The 20,266-nt window shown below is 38.4% G+C and overlaps 1 protein-coding gene across 4 annotated transcripts in view; it reads left to right on the top strand.

Moving 5' to 3' along the window:
* Positions 1 to 20,266, top strand: part of RARB (retinoic acid receptor beta) — a 506,722-nt gene that overhangs the window by 458,303 nt on the left and 28,153 nt on the right. For all 4 annotated transcript variants that reach the window (XM_058184374.1, XM_058184373.1, XM_058184375.1 and 1 more), the window contains one exon: positions 12,527 to 12,687. In XM_058184374.1, coding sequence (XP_058040357.1) covers positions 12,527 to 12,687 — 161 coding nt within the window. The remainder of the gene's footprint in view (positions 1 to 12,526; positions 12,688 to 20,266) is intronic.

Here is a 20,266-nt window from a genome sequence, read left to right as displayed (position 1 = left end):
TTTAGTGATCTCTATCTGAAGGTTTAAAATTGATATTCAGATATTTCAAAATTTACAATAGAAATCTTTGTTTTTCTATTAAATTGATAATCCTTTATGAGGAAAAAATGTTTTTTCTAGGCTAGAAAAGAGTTGTTACATGTTATATGTTGATATTGCAGTTAAAAATTATTCCACAATAACAAATTATACCTCTATGTCGATTTTTGTACCCAGCAACCGTAGAGGTTTTAATTCTAAATCAATCTTCTTTTACCAGTAGTAGCATAACAGTGTTAAATGGCATTAGGAAAACAAATGTTAATTTTAATGAAATTTACTTTTTACATTATGTTAGCCCAATCATTTGTCTTATAAGATTTGATAAAGAACAATTAACAGTTTCTTTTAAATTTATCAAAATTGTAAACAAAAATTATTGTTGGCCAAAAGTGAACAGGAAACAATAAAAGCCCCATAAAGGCATAAATGTAGATTTCTGCAAAAATTAGGACTTACCATGTTGAATACTCTGGATAATTAAATTAAGGTACTATTTAAATTTCCCACTATGTGCATAGTACCTTTTTACGGTACTAAGAGAAATTAAAATAGTGACTGCTCAATGCTGGACAATATTCCCTGCCCTTCCTTTATCAATATTCCCTGGTAAAGGAATAGGCTGATTAAAAGTGTTCTTAGAAGTTGAAGTTTTTTTTTTAATTTTGGGTAATGATGTCTGAAAGCATATTCAAAACAATATACTTACTCATTTTAATGTTTATTGAAGAGTGGTGCAGACAATATGTAAAGTGAACACCATTATTGCCTTATTTCATCTTTTATATACTTTTTTAATTGTAGAAAATATGTCCAGATTTTGATCAGAAGTTCAGAGAATCTAATCTCTCGGCTGTTAAAAAACAGCCTTTGCATTACATAGTCTTTAAAATGAACAGTAGAAGATTACATGTTTTCTTACAATTAAAGTAAAAAACCCCAAAATAGAGCAAAATTATATACATTTGAATTCAAAAATAAAGCCCATATCTAAGCCTTAGGCAAGTTTATCATCATACTTCAGAATCCACATTTTATTTTTAATAATTAGGTTCTCCCTTCTAAAGAAAAAAGCATTACAATAAACAAGTCCTGCCCAATGCATGCAATGCTGCAAAAATATCCAGGATACAACCTAGCTACCCAAATTTTGTGTGTCTCATAATTAATATGAAACTGTTTATTTAAGAATAAAAACACAACATTTAATATTATTTCTGTTTTCAAGGATATTTAAAAAATCTGTAGTCTGTGAAAGAGATGAAACTGCTTAGGTTCCTCTCCCTGAGGATGGAATCAATCACTGTAGCAGAAAAAGCTGACATTTAAAGAAGGAAACTCTTAAGGAAAATGTCATGCTTAAAAAAACTAGATTTAAATGCACTGGCTCCTGATTGATTTTTATTACCCACAGATGCATGCAGTGATTGATTATGAGACTTACAGAGGTTTAGCACCTTTTTTCCCCTCTTATAATAAGAATAATCTAATTTTCTATGTCATTCAATGTACAGTATCAGAAGGTTACAATAGATTATGTTTATAGTGATAGCAACAATTATCTAATGTATAAGTATATTGAAGCCAGGCATACTTCAGACTCTCACACTGTTGTTGGAATAATCTAGAAATGATTATTCCAGTAATAATTCCAACTGCCAAATGCAGTATAATGTGTAAATGAATGGGCTTAAAATAATGTGAAACTTTTAGGATACCTTCTAAACCAAATAGTGTATTCCCAGAAGATGGTTGAGATCCTAAAGGAAAGCGATAAATTTATCAGCATTTTGGTACTTGCAACAAATAGTTTTATTTTATTTTGATTTGATTTGCTATGTACATTTCTTTCAATTAGCCATAAAATTAACAGTAAGACAATAGTCTTTAACATTTTGTTTTACTTTCTATTATTAATACTATATCAATTATATATAAATTTGAATGTATTCATTAGAAAGTCTTTTAAGATTGCTGAGTGTATAAAAATTACAGATAGTCCTCAACTTAAAATCATATTTGAGCCTAAATCACAATTGTAAGTTTTACCAATTCATTGCCTGCAATGGGAATTTTTTTATTGGAAATCAGATGTAAATGCCATTTCAATCAAAAAATTAAATTGTAGTCCCCTGACTATATGACACTTTACAGTCACTGCCAAGTGCCCAGAATGTGATCGTGGGGTCGTAGGTGGGGAAAGCTATAGGAACTTGGATTTCAGGTCCTGAACATCTTTTTTTGTGTCCAACATAACTTTGAATGATCACTAAGCAACCAATCATAAGTCAGGGACTACCTGTACTTTTGAAAGCCTAATTATTTATATGAAATAATAATTAAGGGTGCTTACTTTTCAAAAATACTACATACTCTTTTTATTTTTCTAGTAGCCAGAAAAGCAAACTGGTAAGTAATTACAATGACACTATGTTAGCTATTTTGTTAAGTGGTAGCATTCCTCAGCAGTTACGCTGGCCAAACACCCAAACATTTACTGAAATGTCTAACTATAGCCACTAATGCCAAAAGAGTAATAATCTGTATTATAATGCAGCGACCTTGTAGTTCAGAATATGAAACATGACATACAACGGTATATACATGCATACACAAACAATTTTGTGTAATACTTAAATTAAAATATTTCATGAATAGGTGTCAGAGTTCCTCCTTTAATATATTAACATTACAGTTGATAATTAATAAGCACATATAAAAGGATGGTATATAGCAACATCTGAGTCTACATGTTTAAACATATAATTTACATTTTTTCTTTGTGAAAGGAAGATTTTTTTTCCATTAACATTCCTCCACGCATATTACCTACAATGAAAGAATTCATAGGTATTATAGTTTCATTTAGATTCTGTGATCTTACATTTGTGCAAAGATAAAAGTTTTAGAAGATTCATAACATGTGTATTTCCACATAGTTAGAATTACTTTGGAAACCCTACTTTATAGCATATTGATTTTTTTACTTGTTTACTTAATTCTTCTGCGCATGCGCATAATAGCGGTGGCGTTTTGAGGCTCGTGAAGACAGCGGCTGGTGTTCCCAGCCGAGATGCCGCTTGGCCGCTTGCCGGGCTGCGTGGACTTCGGCCCCAGGTTGGTTATCATGTCAGCAGTCGAGAGCGAGGTCTTTGGACCTCGGTGGTCTCTCGGCTGCTGAGAGCGGGGCCAGAGTCCTGGGCGAGCAGCGGATGGCGGCGGCCATTTTGGGGCCGGGGTGGCCGTTCTGGACTGGCTTTTGTGATCCCCGGCCGTGAGCAAATGCTGGCGGCAGCGTGGTGGGCCGTTCGGGCACGACCTTTGGAGGGCTTGAAGATCGGCCGTTTCTCCCCCCCAGCTGACTTTCGGGCAGGTTTAGCCCCTGCCGCAATTTTCAGCAGCAGCAGGATTTTGGGCCTCATTTTTTACCAATTGATGAGTCAGCGGATCAGCGGATGGCGGCGGCCATTTCGGGGTGGGGTAGCCGTCCCAGACTGGCCCTGGTTCGATCCCCGGCTGCGCGCGATGTCGGCGGCAGTGTGGTGGGCCGCTCGGGCCGGAGTTTCTGAGGGCCCGAAGATCGGCCGTTTCTCCCCCCCCAACTGACTTTTGGTTAGGCCCAGCCTTCGCCGTAATGTCCATCAGCGGCTTGGGTTTGTGCCGTGTTTTTCATCAACGGCACATTGGCGGTCTGTTCCTGATTTCCATCTACGGCATGCTGGAGCATGAATTTAACATTGACCCAGCACTATTAATGGCGGCCATAGGAACGGCGGCGGCATTGACAGCATCAGCGGTAATGGCGGTACTGGTGCGTGCGGTATTCCATCTGACCACCGAGCTGCACGAGCCCCTTTCCCAGGATGGAGTTAACCCGGGACTCCGAGGGACATTATTCCATCTTAGCGGTCAGCAACCGAGGAGGATATTATTGTACCAACTTTTAGGAGGGAGGCCATTAGATTTGGCCGAACCTCTGGACCCCTTGGCTGTTTCCTGGATCATCTGGACTTGGGCCGGTTTTGTTCCCCGGATTTCAACGGATTGTGGGCTTAGCATTTTAGCCTCCTTTTCTCCATCTGTGATGAGGACAGGGGCAAAGCGGTCAATTCGGTTGGCCTAGAACTTGTTTAACATCTATGCCGGCTTGGGATGTACACTTTTTTGCTGTCTTAAATTGATATTCTTTCATGAGATATTCGTCCACCGACCTATTACGACTGCGAGGTTCCCCCACCTCGCAGGAATGGCCCTCTAAGTTATCGAGAGCCTACCTTAACGAAGGGTCTTGGGACCCAGAGAGGTGGCATGCGGCTAAGGAATTTTTGGAGGTTTTTAAATGGGTTTTTAAAGAGGGGTCTTTTAAGGGGAGGGAGGGATATGACGGGTGGGGGGAATAACCCGTCGGCGAGGGGTCTAGCCGCTGTGCTCGTTCGCGGCACTACGCCATCTGGTCCGAAGGCAGAGGGGGATGGGTTCCTTCCAGGAGTAGAGTGTTGTTTAATCTGTATGGTAAGTGGGAGGGGCAGATATGATGCTTCTTTGTTGGAGGGGGTTTTCCCAGCCGCCTTGAAGGAGGCGGTGGTGAGACCCCTCCTGAAGAAGCCTTCCCTGGATCCAGCTATTTTAGGTAATTATCGTCTGGTCTCCAACCTTTGCTTTATTGCGAAGGTTGTAGAGAGTGCCGTGGTACGGCAGCTACCCCAGTACCTGGATGAAGCTGTCTATCTAGACCCATTCCAGTCCGGCTTCCGACCCGGATACAGCACGGAGACAGCTTTGGTCACGTTGGTGGATGATCTCTGGAGGGCCAGAGACAGGGGTTATTCCTCTGCCCTGGTCCTGTTAGATCTCTCAGCGGCTTTTGATACCATCAACCATGGTATCCTGCTGCGCCGGTTGGGGGGTTGGGAGTGGGAGGCACCGTTTATCGGTGGTTCTCCTCCTATCTCTCTGACTGGTCGCAGACGGTGTTGACAGGGGGGCAGAGGTCGACCGCGAGGCACCTTACTTGTGGGGTGCCACAGGAGTCGATTCTCTCGCCCCTCCTGTTCAACATCTATATGAAGCCGTTGGGCGAGATCATCAGTGGCTTCAGGGTGAGATACCAGCGGTACGCTGATGATACTCAGCTGTACTTTTCCACCCCGGGCCACCCCAACGAAGCTGTCGAAGTGCTGTCCCGGTGTTTGGAGGCCGTACGGGTCTGGATGGGGAGAAACAGGCTCAAGCTCAATCCCTCCAAGATGGAGTTGCTGTGGATGCCGGCACCCCGATACAGTCAGCTGCAGCCGCAGCTGACTGTTGGGGGCGAGTTATTGGCCCCAAAGGAGGGAGTGCGCAACTTGGGTGTTCTCCTGGATGCACGGCTGTCGTTTGAAGATCATTTGGCAGCCGTCTCCAGGAGAGCCTTTCACCAGGTTTGCCTGGTTCGCCAGTTGCGCCCCTTCCTTGATCGGGATGCCCTATGCACAGTCACTCATGCTCTCGTTACCTCTCGCCTGGATTATTGCAATGCTCTCTACATGGGGCTCCCCTTGAGATGCACTCGGAGGCTTCAGTTGGTCCAGAATGCGACTGCGCAGGTGATAGAGGGAGCTCCACGTAGCTCCCATGTAACACCTCTCCTGCACAGACTGCACTGGCTACCTGTTGCCTTTCGGGTGCATTTCAAGGTTTTGGTTACCACCTTTAAAGCGCTCCATGGCTTGGGGCCTGGGTACTTACGGGACCGCCTGCTGTTACCTCATGCCTCCCACTGACCTGTACGCTCACACAGAGAGGGACTTCTCAGGGTGCCGTCCGCCAAACAATGTCGGCTGGCGGCCCCCAGGGGAAGATGTGGGGGCGCCTACTCTCTGGAATGAACTTCCCCCGGGTTTACGCCAAATATCTGACCTTTGGACCTTTCGCCGCGAACTGAAAACATATTTGTTTGTTCACGCGGGGCTTTCTTAAATTGTCTAGATTTTAAATTTAAATGTTATTTAAGTTTTAAATTGGGGTTTTTTAGATTTTTTATATATTTTAATTTATCGATTATAATTTAATTTATCGACCAAACTGTATAAGTTTTTTAATTTATTTTTAATTGAACATTTTTTATTTTTATCTTGGTTGTACACTGCCCTGAGTCCTTCGGGAGAAGGGCGGTCTAGAAATCTAATAAAATAAATAAATAAATAAATAAATAATTTTCTGGTCTGTAAGACTCTTAACTATTATGTGTGTCCTAATTAATTATATTCCTAAATATGTCCACTGCTTATACAAGTTCTTTACCATTTAGCAAAATACATCATTTGCTTTGCTTCAGCTGTGCATCATATTAAGCAGTGCATTCCTGATCAAGTCTGCCTAAAATGGAACACCACTTTTCATTAAATAGTATTGGAATCTTAAGCTTGATTAATACTAAAAATGTGAATATTTTTCAGGAAAATTGCATCGAAGAGAGAGAGGAGAGAGGGGAAGATATATATATATAGGGGGGGAGATAGGAAAGGGGAGAGAGATACAGAGAGGAGAGAGAGGGAAGATATATAGGGGGAGAGGGGGAGAGGGGGAGAGAGATACAGAGAGAGGGAGAGAGAGGGGAAGATAGAGAAGTGGGGAGAGAGAGTCATAGTGATGGGGAAGAATGGGGAAGATAGGGAGAGGGGAAGAGAGAGATACAGGGAGAGGGGGAGAGACATACAGAGAGAGAGAGAGAGAGAGAGAGAAGGGTTTTATGGTTCCTGGTTCTTTGCCCTAATGATCGGTTGGGTAGGCGTGGCTAGGCAGGGGTCATGTGACTGGGAGTGAGTGATGTCAAGTTGGCCATGCCCACTCAGGTTTTTTGGCTCCCAGTGTTTTTTTTTTCTGTGGGAAACTGGTCCAAATGGATCTTTGAGTATTTAAGGTTGCAGATCCCTGATCCAAGGTCACCCAGCTGGCTTTGTGCCTAAGGTGGGTCTAGAATTCAAGGTTTCCATGTTTCTAGCCTAATGTCTTAACTACTAAAGTGGCTCTCCTAATAATTTAATTACATTTAAAAGATTAAAATATGAAGTACTAGAATAATATTTCTCTTAATTTATGTTCCCTATAATATTTTTCTCAGGAGAATATAAACCATATGGCAAAATAGTTTATTTTTTTGACGAAAACGTAATAGATTGTGAGTAGCAGAAAAAGAACAAAGGGAAAGAAAAGTCCTTGACATGTGAGTCATCTTGTAGCTTTTGCATTTGGCAGCTTTTCCTAATATTTTCTGAAATAAGCATTCACATTTTGTAAAGCACTCAAAACTGTTAATTTAAATGGCTGATGAGAACTTATGCTGAGCAAAGCATTTTAGTCAACCCTTGGGCATTTAGGTAAGTGGAGTTTCTTTGCAAACATTTTGTGTTCCATTGCACTGGAAGATGATTAAAAGCAATTCTTTGCTTCTCTAGAATTTTCTCTATTCTATAGGACTTGTAGCTCAGAGTTGAAATGAGGGTCCTTAGTCTCTCTAAGTTTGGTTGTTTTCTTGCAGATGTTTCATTACCAAAATTAGATAACATCAGTGCTAGTGTTAGTGATCACTGATGTTGCCTAGTTTGGGTAATGAAACAAAATGCAACAAAACAATCAAGCTCAGAGAGCACTAGGGATGCCTCTTTACTTCTTTGCTCAGACTGATATCCGTGGAAGTTAGCGGAGTAGTATCAAAATTATCTATCGCACATTCAAGAAGGATGCAAAAATTAATACAAGAAAGTGGGAGTCCCTCAGTTGCTTGTTTAATGTGTGATATCCTTTGTTCTGTGAGAATGAAGTTATTGGCAGAAAAAAGAAAGAAAATAGTGGGTCAGATTACATCAAATATACATGAAAATGAGAACAGTTTTATTAACTAAGACTAATTCCACATGCCAGTGGCAGTTTCTCTGGATCTTTGTGTTTGAAAGTTTTATTTTTGGGGAATATAATGGGATCCTAACAACAATGCGCAGTTGTCAAGTAGAGAGGGATTACAAGGGAGACCTGTTTGCCAATTCTGATTACTCTGTTTAGTAAAAGAATATTAACATAAGTGTTCAGTTGCCTATGTCTTCCTATAATAATGGTGAACCCAAAAGACTTTTGAATTTGTAAACTCAATACTCTTAGAAGCATTGGTGCAGTGTTCTGGAGCTGTGAGTTGTAGCTGTTTTTTATTTTAATTATGTATAAAGAATAGAGTATGCCATTAATTTTTCCTTCAAATGCTGGATTACCAGCAGTGTGCATAATGAAAACAGTATATTCTTATTTGAAAGCAACCACAGTTTCTAGCTCAGACAAGCTTGTCTTGTCAGTGTCTGCCTAAGAGTGCCAGGTGATAGCATGACCTAACAGTGGGTGGAGAGAAGGAAAATTTGTATTAAATTTATGCACATTGCAGGTCTTACAAAGCATAAACCTAACCATATGCCTTAAATATTCTTTCAAGTCACAATGAACTTCATTAAAGATTAATTAATTACAAATTTTACCTGCAAAAATATATGGACTATTTTTTGGAAGAACTTTCAACATTCCCAATAGTTCTAGTGAAATCTACAATAACTTCTTCCTTCTCCTTTTCTTAATGACTATAGATTTGGAGTTTTTGATATCATAGGACTCATGGCTGCTCATTGCTATTCTTGAGTCTTCTTTGATTTTCATCATACTAAAAGATTGCAAGATGTTCAGGGCAGATTTGTTCATTTGTATATTATTTGCTTATTTCTTTACAATACAACATGCTTCATTCATGCAATTTATACGGACACTATTGACATTATCTTCTTTGAAAAGTATAAAATACATATAGTATTGCAAACCAGCGGTTGACTGATTCAGTGTAATATTCTTTACCACATTTTCAGTACACTTGAGACATAGAATTTTTTTCTACAAAAGGTCTTAGCTAATCATGCTTTGTCTCAGAAGTATCACAAATGTTGACATCCTGATGTTAATATGTTCATAAATGGTCTCTAAGGTATATAATCCAATATAGAAATGGAAATAATGTAAGTATGATACTGAAATGTGATTTGAAGGTAGCTATTTGGGGTATCATATTTATAGAAACTTTCTCAATCTTTTGTCCAATATACAGTATTTGCTAACTGGGAATTTGGGGAGCTGTCACTCAGGAAGACTCCAGAATAGAGTATTTTCTGTCAAAAAGAGGGCCACTTCCAAGTGAAATAAAGAGGGACAAAATATTGCTTATTTCCAGATTGTGGGAAAGCTGCACTTCTCAGATAGAGAAAGGAGAAAAAAAACCTCAGCTTCACTCAATTTTTAATATAGCTTTACACAAAGAGGAAACAAATGCACTGAGCATAAATTGAAAATAATTGCCCATGCCAGACTATCGGTTATGACGCAGTGTTTCCAAAAAGGAATACGGAGAGGAAAGAAACTCTTACAGATTTCATCAGAACTATTGATAATGTTCAGACCTCTCCCAAAACACTACTTCATATGTTTGAGCAGATAAAATTACACTGTGTTGTATCTGCCCTACCAAGGACTCTGGATTTCTGATTTTGTTGATAGTCAGTTAAGAGGAAGTATTTTAATTTTATTTCAAAGCAAGAATATTTTGCATCTTTAAAGATCCTAATACATTTCCAAGTAGAATTAGGGAAGAGTCCTGTCAAATTTAGCTTCTGTAAGACCATTTCACAAGATTTTACACATAACAAGATATAAAATGATCAAATTAATCTTATAAATATATTAATCCTATAATTATATATTTTGTAAAATACAAAATATTTCTTATGGCCATGGTTTTCAAATAGTGCACTCATAACTTTAAGGTTGCTATTCTAAAAGAAGCCACAGATTAAAAGATCAGGGGCGGGTTTCAAAACCTTCACTACTGGTTTGCTCATGGGCATGGGTGTACTTACGCACACGCGCAGTGCTTTTGCGCATGCACAAAAACATCTGGGCAGATGGACAGAACCTCCCGCCAGTGCTGCTACTAGTTCAGGGTGAACCGGTAGCAACCCACCACTGGTAATGGTATATTACACCCAAACCACAATTTTGTCCTTAACCAAATTTAGATAATAAAAAAATAATATTTTCAGGAATGTTTTTATATGTATAAATAGTAAATAAGTAAAAGTAATGAGACAGATCTTCAGTCTGTAGTTGTATATGTAGGTCCTTTGTGCCAGCAGGATTTTATAGAATTTCCATTGATCACTAGCTGAAGTTTTAAAGAACTCTATTAATTATTATTAATTTATACAATTGTATTACTCTCTGATTCTCTGCATGTACTATATTGCCTGTCCACCTAAAATCATTCCCCCCATATAAAGTTCAGCTGTTCTAGAAGATTTTTCTGAAATTTACTTAGCTGTCTCTTACAGCAAAAGCCATAGTCTATAAAGAGCATATCAAGATCACTATCTGGACTTTTTTGACTACCCCCTACAGACAATCCTGTTAGAAGAAAATTGTAGGAAATTAGATTTTTGTGGTAGGACTAGCAGCAAGGTAAACCATCCCTGTCTAAAAAGTACCAATCAATGTAAACTTAAATATTTAATGCCAATGGACATTTTATTGGAAAATCATATCTTAGAAATAAAAATGATGCTGGAAGCTGGCATGTAATATGCAGAATATTAGTTTCCCATTATTATAGTCAAAAGAAAAAAATTAAAAGTCAAAGTTGTGTTGGAGTCCACAGGCTTTCTCAATTTTAGTGGGCCCAGTGTGGCAGAGCTAAATGATTATAAGGTCCTCATGTTCCTGTTTGATTCCTTGATACTTTTTTGCATTCCAATAGCTGATATTTGGAGAATTTTTTCTTCTAATAAGACTAAGTGGTTCTAATATCAAAAATAACGTTCTAATTTTTAACATTGACTTCATGAAATATCAGATTTGTAGAGAAGGAGAATTTCTTACCGGTATTATAACTTTTTTACCCAAGTTTTTTATTTTTTTATAAAAATGTCAAATCAATGCGTGAACAGTGTGGCATCTGAGTGCCATACATTCCAGTACAAACAAAACTGATCAGATTAAACATTATTATTACATTCAATGAACTTATAAAATTCCCATAACAATACACATCTCTATTTGGTTACAGTCTATTGTTATCCAATTATTCCACCTATTTCTCATTACAAAAAGAGGAGTGGGGAGAAAAAGTATAGAAAGGGTGAGATAGGGAAAGATAATTCAATACAGCAACCGAGAGAAGGAATCATCCAACCATCATCTCTTGCCTGCTTTGTACTTTAGTTGCTATACTTTAAAAGAAAGAGGTAAAAGGAAAAGCAAGACAAAACAACATTAGAGAAAGAAAAAAGAAAAATCATCTACCCATCTTCTCTTGCCCGCTTTGATACTTCAATTGCTATGCTTTTGTTTTTTACTTGTCTCCCCCATTCTTCTCTTAAGTCTCCATTTATTTCTGTTTCTTGGCTGTCCAATCTAAATGTTCCTCCCACCTCTACCCTCCTCCACTGCCTATTTTACCGAGGCCCCTGTCTTCATTTCAAACATATCTTCCAACTCCCTTAATATGTTTTCCCCCTGGTTTAATTTATCAATCATTATTATTTTCATTGTAGTCTCCTCCTTGTCTTCTTTGTTTCTTCTTTTAGCTCCTTCCTTTTCTGGGCTTCTCAGTCTGTAATATCATACCTTGTATAGTGTTTTCCATTTTTTTCCATAGTATCCCTAAATCCTTTGTCCATTTCCTGGACAATTCCACTCATATCTGCTTCTTCGATATCATATTTTATTTTTAAGAAGGTTGATTTTTATCCAACAGTCCAAGAATTATTTATTTAGTTTTTAAGCTACCCTTCAAGGAGTGCACTAGTCCCAATTCTTTGTATCTCTTTAGTTAATACTCCATTCCGTTCAAGTAGTCCCCAGAAGTTATTAAAAAAAACTTTTATATCCTCTTTGGAAATTCAATCTCTAATACGGTATTCAAATGTCTCTTACTTAAATCACTTTCTTGTAGTTTATTCTTTTTGTCAGCAGGTGGCACTCTCCATTTAAATTTCAGTTTGCTAGATTACTAATCTGTTGTTGTTTGGGTTATCCAGCAAATATTGAGTAGAGTATGTTTTTTATATATATAAATAAATCCAATGTTTAAAAATAGCTACCCAGTAGCATTTCTTCCCAGTTTAGGAGTCAGTTTATTTCATAGTCTGTTGTTTATTCTCCTACAACTCTTGTTTCCGGTTAGTTATTACTTTTTTTCAAAATATCCCAAAATGCTTAGGCGCCGCTTTAACACTCAATTCTGGGCAAATAGTTCTGGTTATTTTTTGGGGATCAATTTAAGACAAAAGAAGAATCCTCTAGAATCCTCACTTCCACTACTGCTCATCTTCTTGTTCTCTCTATGTTTGGCCTCTTTAATACTTACTCAAGATCTATTGAATTTAGATAATTAAATAACTAAATTTGAATTGCTTTTTCTTGCCTCCAGCTGTCAGAAATGACAGGAACAAAAAGAAAAAGGAGCCTTTAAAGCAAGAGTTCTTAGAGAATTATGAAATGACAGCAGAACTGGATGATCTCACTGAGAAAATCAGAAAATCTCACCAGGAAACATTCCCTTCACTCTGCCAGCTGGGCAAATATACAACGGTAAGAGCTATTATAAAAAATTTTATTTTATTTTATTATTTTATTTTTATTTTTAGGACTGGAAGATTGGATGGAATTTCAGAATTACAAAAATTAATTGCTCTAGAGGGACCATGCCTATTATAGTACAATCACATGCATTAAAATAGAATTCTTTTATACTACACTGATCTAGCTTGGATAGTCCAGTAAATAAGTGAATGTAGTATTTAGTTGATGGACCAAAAATAAACAGAACAAATTTGTACTTGTAAGCAAATTCTTGCAACTGATAATAGTAAATCAGTTAAACAAAAGTATCTCTTGGGTACAGCATATGTTATGGAGTGGAAATAGGAAATTTGGATGCTTTTATTTTATTTTATTGGAAAATGGGAAAAGAAACTGGGAAAAGAAAATTTAACCTGGATGGGTTAGAATAGAATAGAATAGAATTTTTTATTGGCCAAGTGTGATTGGACACACAAGGAATTTGTCTTGGTACATATGCTCTCAGTGTACATAAAATAAAAGATACATTCATCAAGAATCATAAGGTACAAAACTTAATGATAGTCATAGGGTACAAATAAGAAACCAGGAAACAATATCAATATAAATCGTAAGGATACAAGCAACAAGGTTACAGTCATATAGTCATAAGTGGAAGGAAATAGGTGATAGGAATGATGAGAAGATTAATAGTAGAGCAGATTTAGTAAATAGTTTGACAGTGTTGAGGGAATTATTTGTTTAGCAGAGTGATCGCGTTGTATGCCCTAATGATAAAAGAAATACCATTTTTAAAGTGGAAATGTAAGGAAGAAAAGCAAAAGTTGGGGGTGTTGAGCTGCAAAGTATAATTCAGTATCCAGTGGATAAATAATAAGACAGCCAACTTCCCAATAAGAATATGTATATGTATCCATAATTGAAATTAGTAATACAGTTTGCATATACAATATTATACATACATATACAAGTTATAGGTATATTGCTATACTGTAGCAGAATAAGACATTATATAATCAAGTCAGTTCAAGAGGATAAAAGTGAAATAAATCCCGGGAGTCAAACAAGGTAAGAATTGAAGATCAAAATCTTGAGCAAGCAAGAACAAGGAAAGAAATAAGAATTAATTAATTAATCAATCAATCAATTTTTATTTGGTAACAGACTAGCAATATACAAATAGAATGAGACTATTGCCTTATACACTGTAAGCCGCCCTGAGTCTTCGGAGAAGGGCGGGGTATAAATGTAAACAAAAAAATAAAAATAAAATAAAATAAAATAAAAAACCACAGTTAATTAAGATAAAAAGAAAAACACACAACCTTCTAAAATATTTAAGAAAAATTGGAAGAGGTGCTAAGGTGTACTGTACAATCTATAGAGCAATACTTAGCTGTGAACAACAAATGAAATCAGATTGATCAGATAGTAATAATATAAGATAGAATGAGTTAGGATGTTTAGTGAAGAATGGACATAATAATGCATAGTGACCATGCATTAGAGAGAGAACAATATTAAATAACGTATTTCACCATTTCAGTTATCCCTCCACAGATTAACCCAGTCTCTGTTCAAAAGGGATATTTTGATATTGCTCTTCAGTAATAGCTGCTGGGGGGGGGGGGAACTATCAGTTCTGAAAGGATTGAAACACTTTATGCATGGATATATACTCCCAAGAAATACGGTTCCATAAATGGACATTGTCCAAAGATGCTTTTTTCCCCAAAAGGCAACTGAACATCACAAATGTGAACGTTGTTTCACCTGATTTGTACATGGGCTTCAGTGTTTTGTGTGTTTTTATGAGGTTTTGTTTTCTTTGTCTGATTCAACTGTGGGAGCTGGAATCTCAAAGGGAGACCAGATCTTTTCTGGCATCTTCAAGTTTCTATTGTGAATTACCAGTTTCCTCTTTCTCTAATAAGGTGGGGTGCATGTTTGATAAAACAGTTGAGAAGCACACCTATTTCTCTGGTTGATTGTGGTCTGTGATTAGATGTCACAAACAAGTTGAATTTCAGAAAGTCCAGTTGTTCAGGCAGTCCTTGACTTATGACCATACATTCAGTGATTGCTCTAAATTACAACAGTGCTGAATGAAGGGACTTAATACCTTTGCCTAAAATTAGGGCTTGCACGCATAATAAAAATCAGTAGCAGTCAACTCACACTTATAGTGCAGGGGTGTTGCAACTTTTCCTACATGCCTATCTTTGCCTCCATGTCAGCTATCAACCTGACCTACCAGCATGCACAAAGCTGCTGCAGGCCACTTCTTGACCATCAGCACATTGAAAGGTTCTGAGGATTGGGAAGTCACAGCCTGCTACCCAACCCACCAGTTTGCAAACTTGCCATCACCTAGTAGACCTTGGCCTTTTGTCTTGCCCACCAACATAGGTAAAATGCCCCACTTACCTACACTGTTTTTCTCCAGCCACTGATAGGCATGCCTAGCTTATGAATGGTGTTGCTTTCTTATGAAAGCTACCATGCACCATTCTCCAAGTAGCTTTCTTCTCCAAATCACTTAAGACTTGCAGAAGGAAGCTTCAGAAGGATTGCAAGAATAGAATCTCCTTTGTAGGGCTTTGCTATGTTTTCCAAATCACGTCCCAATTTTGGTCATCGATCAAGGACTACCTGTGGTGTAAAACCCCTGAAGTAAATATTTGGATGTTTGGTAGACTAGACAATAAAAGAGATATTGAGCCCTTACAAACAATACCATAAGTGACAGGGGCCAATCAATCAGTTAATCAGTCAGAATAGAATTGGAAGGGACGTTAGAGGTCTTCTAATCCAAACACCTACTCAAACAGGAGACCCTATACCATTTCAGACAGTGACTGTCCAGTCTTTTCTTAAAAATGTCCAGTGATGAAGTATCTAAAACTTCTGAGACAAGCCATTCCACTGGTTAATTGTTCTCACTGTTAAGAAATTTCTCCTTGATTCCATGTTGCTTCTCTCCTTGATTTGTTTCCATCCATTGTTTCTTGTGTTGTCTTCTGGTGCTTTGAAAAATAAGCTGACCTTCTCTTCTTTGCGGCAGCCCCTCAAATATTGGAATACTGCTATATGTATAGTATAGCCTTTATTGTCATTGTACAATCATGTATACAACAAAATTGGTTTTAGCCTCACTGGTGCAATCCATGACAAAAAATACAAACAATATAAATAGTTTAAAGAATAATCCCTATGCAAGTAATTAGAGGAAAAAAGAAAAAGAAAAGAAAAAAATCCTAGTCATATGTTTCCGCGTGTGCGTGGAGTGATTATGGTTGTATTTAAGAGTCTGACAGCCCAAGGATAGAAACTATTTTTAAATCTATTTGTCTGGCTGGCTATGCTATGCTATGTCACCCCAGTCTTTCTTTTCTCTAGACTAGATATACCCAATTCCTGCATCCATTCTTTGTATGTTTTAGTCTCCAGGCCTTTAATCATCTTAGTTGCTCTTTGCATTTTTTCTAAAGTCTCAATATCTTTTTTTGTAAAGATGGTTTATAATGTAGTGACTAAAGATGGTTTTATAAAGTGGTGACCAAAACTGGATGCAGTATTCCAAGTATGATCTTATGAAGGATTTATGAACAGTATAATACTTCATGTGATTTTGGTTCTGTGCCTCTGCTTATACAACCAAGGAGCTTTTTTGTTACTGCCGCACACTGCTGGCTCATGTTTAAGTGATCATCCACTGGGACAGCAGTCTGCAATCTTAAACACTCAAAGAGCCATTTGGACCCATTTCCCACAGAAAAGAAAACACCAGGAGACACAAAACTTGGATGGGCGTGGCCAACTCAACATCACTCCCATCCAGTTGCATGATTCCTCCAAGCCACTCCTACTCAGGTTTCATGGCTTTTGGTGTTTTCTGTGGGAAATGGGTCCCTTCCCCCCCCCTCTCTCTTCCCTTCCCTTCCTTCCTCCCTCCTTCTCGTTTCTGTTTTTCTCTCTTTTTCTTCTCCCTCTCCCTCCCTTCCCTCCCTCCCTCCCTCCCTCTTTCCTCCCTCCCTTCTTTCCTTCCTCTCTTTTCTTCTCCCTCTCCCTCCCTTCCCTCCCTCCCTCCCTCCCTCTTTCCTCCCTCCCTTCTTTCCTTCCCTCTCTTCTTTCTTTTTCTTTCTTTCTCATTGAATACAATAGCAAATCCAAAATAAAGTTATTAATTGTGGGAAATTGCTTCTCTGTAATCTTTTCATAGTGAACTCTTAAGTTGACAGAAGCTAGCAAGATACTAACAGCAATAGCATATACATTTTGATTTCTTTTGAGTTTGACAATATAATACATTTAGCCATCTCTGTTATTTCCTTAGTAAAAAAAATCAGACTTGATTCCAATTTGTGCCTTCTGGCAAACTGCAGTTTTCTTGGCAAGAGATCTAGCTTGCCATTGCTTTCATCATAGGTCTGAAAGAATCCTTCCTTCTTCCTTCCTTCCTTCCTTCCTTCCTTCCTTCCTTCCTTCCTTCCTTCCTTCCTTCCTTCCTTCCCTCCCTCCCTCCCTCCCTCCTTCCTTCCTTTCTCTCCCTTTCTCTCTCAATTGTTTCTCTCTTTTTTCCTCTCTCTCATTCTCTCCCTCCATCATTTCTCTCTCTGTCTCTCTCTCTCTGACTCTCGCTCTCTCCTTTTCTCTTTCTCATCTCTTTCTCGCATAAGCGCGCACACAAGCGAAACAGTCTCCTGGGCCGGGATCATGGTGGTGGCGGGAATGGCAACTCCTCTTCTCGCTGCCGCCACTGCGCAGTGAGGTTAGTAGCCAGCTGCACAGCGCAGGAGAGCCGCACTGCGTAGGAGACCCATGCTGCCCAGGAGAGCTAGAGCTCTTCCCTCCCTGCAACCGGCGATGGCAGCTTCTACTCCTCCCTATTCCCCTCCTTTCTGAGCCAACATGAAGGGGACCACAGCTGGCACTGAGCTGCCTGTGAAGGACATAGAATCGCAAAAAGCAGGCAGTGTGGAAAAAATGTTAGGGGTACTTCAGCCGTGCAGCTCTGAGGAAAGGCTTGTGCCTTCTTGGGGTGAAGAGCAGATTGCACAGTTGGGTCGGCAGGGAACTGCAGGAGAGGGGTCAAAGAGCCGCATGTGGATCTTGGGCCGCAGGTTGCTAACACCCACACTAGGACTTCAAAGTCTCTCTCACTGTTATCATTTTTTTTAGCCTGGTTTTCCTAATTTGTATTTGTACCTTTGGGTTTCCTGCCTAGGTGTAAAGCCTTGCTTTTCTTCGCATTAAATTTCATGTTGTTGGATAGGGCCCATTGTTCAAGTCTGTCAAGATTCTTTTGGATCCTGAGCTTGTCTTATGGATTGTTCACCATTCCTGCCAGCTTAGTGTTATCTGCAAATTTGATGAGTTCCCCTTCTATTCCCTCATCTAAGTCATTTATAAAGATATTGAAGAGTACTGGGTGTAAGACGGAACCTTGTGGTACCCCACTGCTTACTTCCCTCCATGTAGATGTAGTACCATTAATCATTAATACATTTGGTGGTGATGCTGTCTATCCCACATTTTTTTACCAAGAAATAGGTTGTGGTCTTCTTTGTTGAAGCCTTGCTTGAAATCTAAATATGATGTCCACAGCGTTTCGCTGATCTACTAATTTAGTCACTTTGTCAAATAATGAAATAAGATTGGTCTTATTTATTAATTTTCATTTTATTATTTATTTATTATTATCACCTAAAAATTGAATTTCCTATCATCAATATTCACCTTTTTTCCTTAAGGAAGTCTAGAAGTCATGAATCTTACATATCACATAATATAGGATGATGGCCTAATTCAAAAATAAATGAGAGAATTCTCGCAGCATGAAGGTGCTCTTTTGGCTTTGACCCTACTTATGTCTTGTCCTACTGATCATGCTATTCCCAGCAAATCATTAGTCAATTTAAAAAAGGCTGCTCAGGCTCGGCTTACAGATTCAAAAATTTGCATCTCCTGTTAATCTAAACCTCAGTGGGCAAGTGGAAATCAGTAAAGAAAAGCCAGTGTGGTCTAAAGGTTAATGCACAAAACTAGAAACCAGAAAACTGTGAATTCTAGTCCTGTCTTAGTAATAAAAGCTGGCTGGGTGACTTTGGACCACTCATTCTCTCAGATCAACTCACCTCATAGGATTGTTGTGCAAAAAGAAAAAATAAGGGGAAGGATTTTATGTATGTTTACTTCCTTGAGTTACGTATAAAGTAATAAAGGCAATGTTTTAAAAATCTGAAAATAAAGATCTTTTGTTCTTGTGCATTGTGTGGTTTTCTTTTCTGTGATCTCTATGTCTTTCTCTTTTTAGTAAGAGATGCAGCAAATAGTGGCAAAAAAAGGATATCACTTAAATGAAAAATTAAAAAAAAAACTAAATATCAAATGGCAGTACAACAGGCTTGTGCTTTTTTGCTAATAAAAACTGGACTAGAGTGCTTTCCAGCTTTATTCCTACCTCCTTACTTGGCTGGCATGTCATTGCTGAATTGATTTTATCATTTTGTATGGAGCAGTGGTGGGTTTCTACCGGTTCACTCCAGTTCGGGCGAACCGGTAGTGTTAGCAGTGGGAGGCTCCGCCCACCCGCCTGGACATCATTGCAGACGCTCTGTGCATGCGCAGAACCTTATACGCATGTGCAGAAGCACCGTGCATACTCACAGTTCCAAACCAGTAGCGAAGGTAAGTGGAACCCACTGCTGGTATGGAGGGAAATTGCTAAAACAATATTTCTAGAAATACTTTTAAATGCCTATTACCAAATGAAAGCTACAAATGCTTTCTGGCTAAAGCTCCCATAGTTATGAGGTATCTAGCCATTTTCAGTTGGAGTCTCTCTTGATTTAGCAGGGCAGTAAAGCAACAAGATAATTTTGTGCTTTATTCACAGTCTTTTCTCTTCAGTTTGCATACTAATCAAATTAGATTTATGCTTTGTTAGAGCTGTTAGTCATTGGCTCAGACCCAGATGCATCTAACTTTCTTGCAAGGGTGGTAGGGAAGCATGATAAAAAGAGCTGGGAAGATCCTGCTGAAGATTTCATTCACACTAGCTCGTTTCATGCAACAACTTCTTTCCAGATGGATGCCCTACTGTGGAATAAATTTCAAGCTCTAGGCTGTGTTGTGTTCATGTCTTCATTGCCATTTTTCTAGGAAAGTGGATATAAACTGGCTATTGTATTTAATTACATCCAAATCACTACACATCATGATTTTATCTCTGTTACCCTACCCCCCATGTACAGCATTTCACTAAGATCCTTGAGGATATAAAGTAAATCTTTATACTTATAGGATGCAGAATCCTGAAAAAGGAATGTATCAGATCATCAAAACAAAACCTATTAACCCCACCCCCCCAGGTGTGTCATATTGTACCACTAGAATATAATCTGCTGGATAAAATCCAACATTGGAATTCAATTCTTTGCACAATATATGTAGGAAACTGTAGAAGTGAAATATGGAGGTGTTTAGTACTATTTTATTTTACCTTCTGGATAGGTGTCATCTATGTTTCCTGTATATGACAAATTATTCGGGTTATGTTTAAAAATGAGGGAAAAAAGATCTAAGA

Source organism: Ahaetulla prasina, chromosome 4 (assembly GCF_028640845.1).
Source record: "Ahaetulla prasina isolate Xishuangbanna chromosome 4, ASM2864084v1, whole genome shotgun sequence".
NCBI classification, from domain to species: domain Eukaryota; kingdom Metazoa; phylum Chordata; class Lepidosauria; order Squamata; family Colubridae; genus Ahaetulla; species Ahaetulla prasina.
The sequence above is the reverse complement of the archived record's forward strand: the minus strand, read 5'-3'. Positions and strand labels throughout refer to the sequence as shown.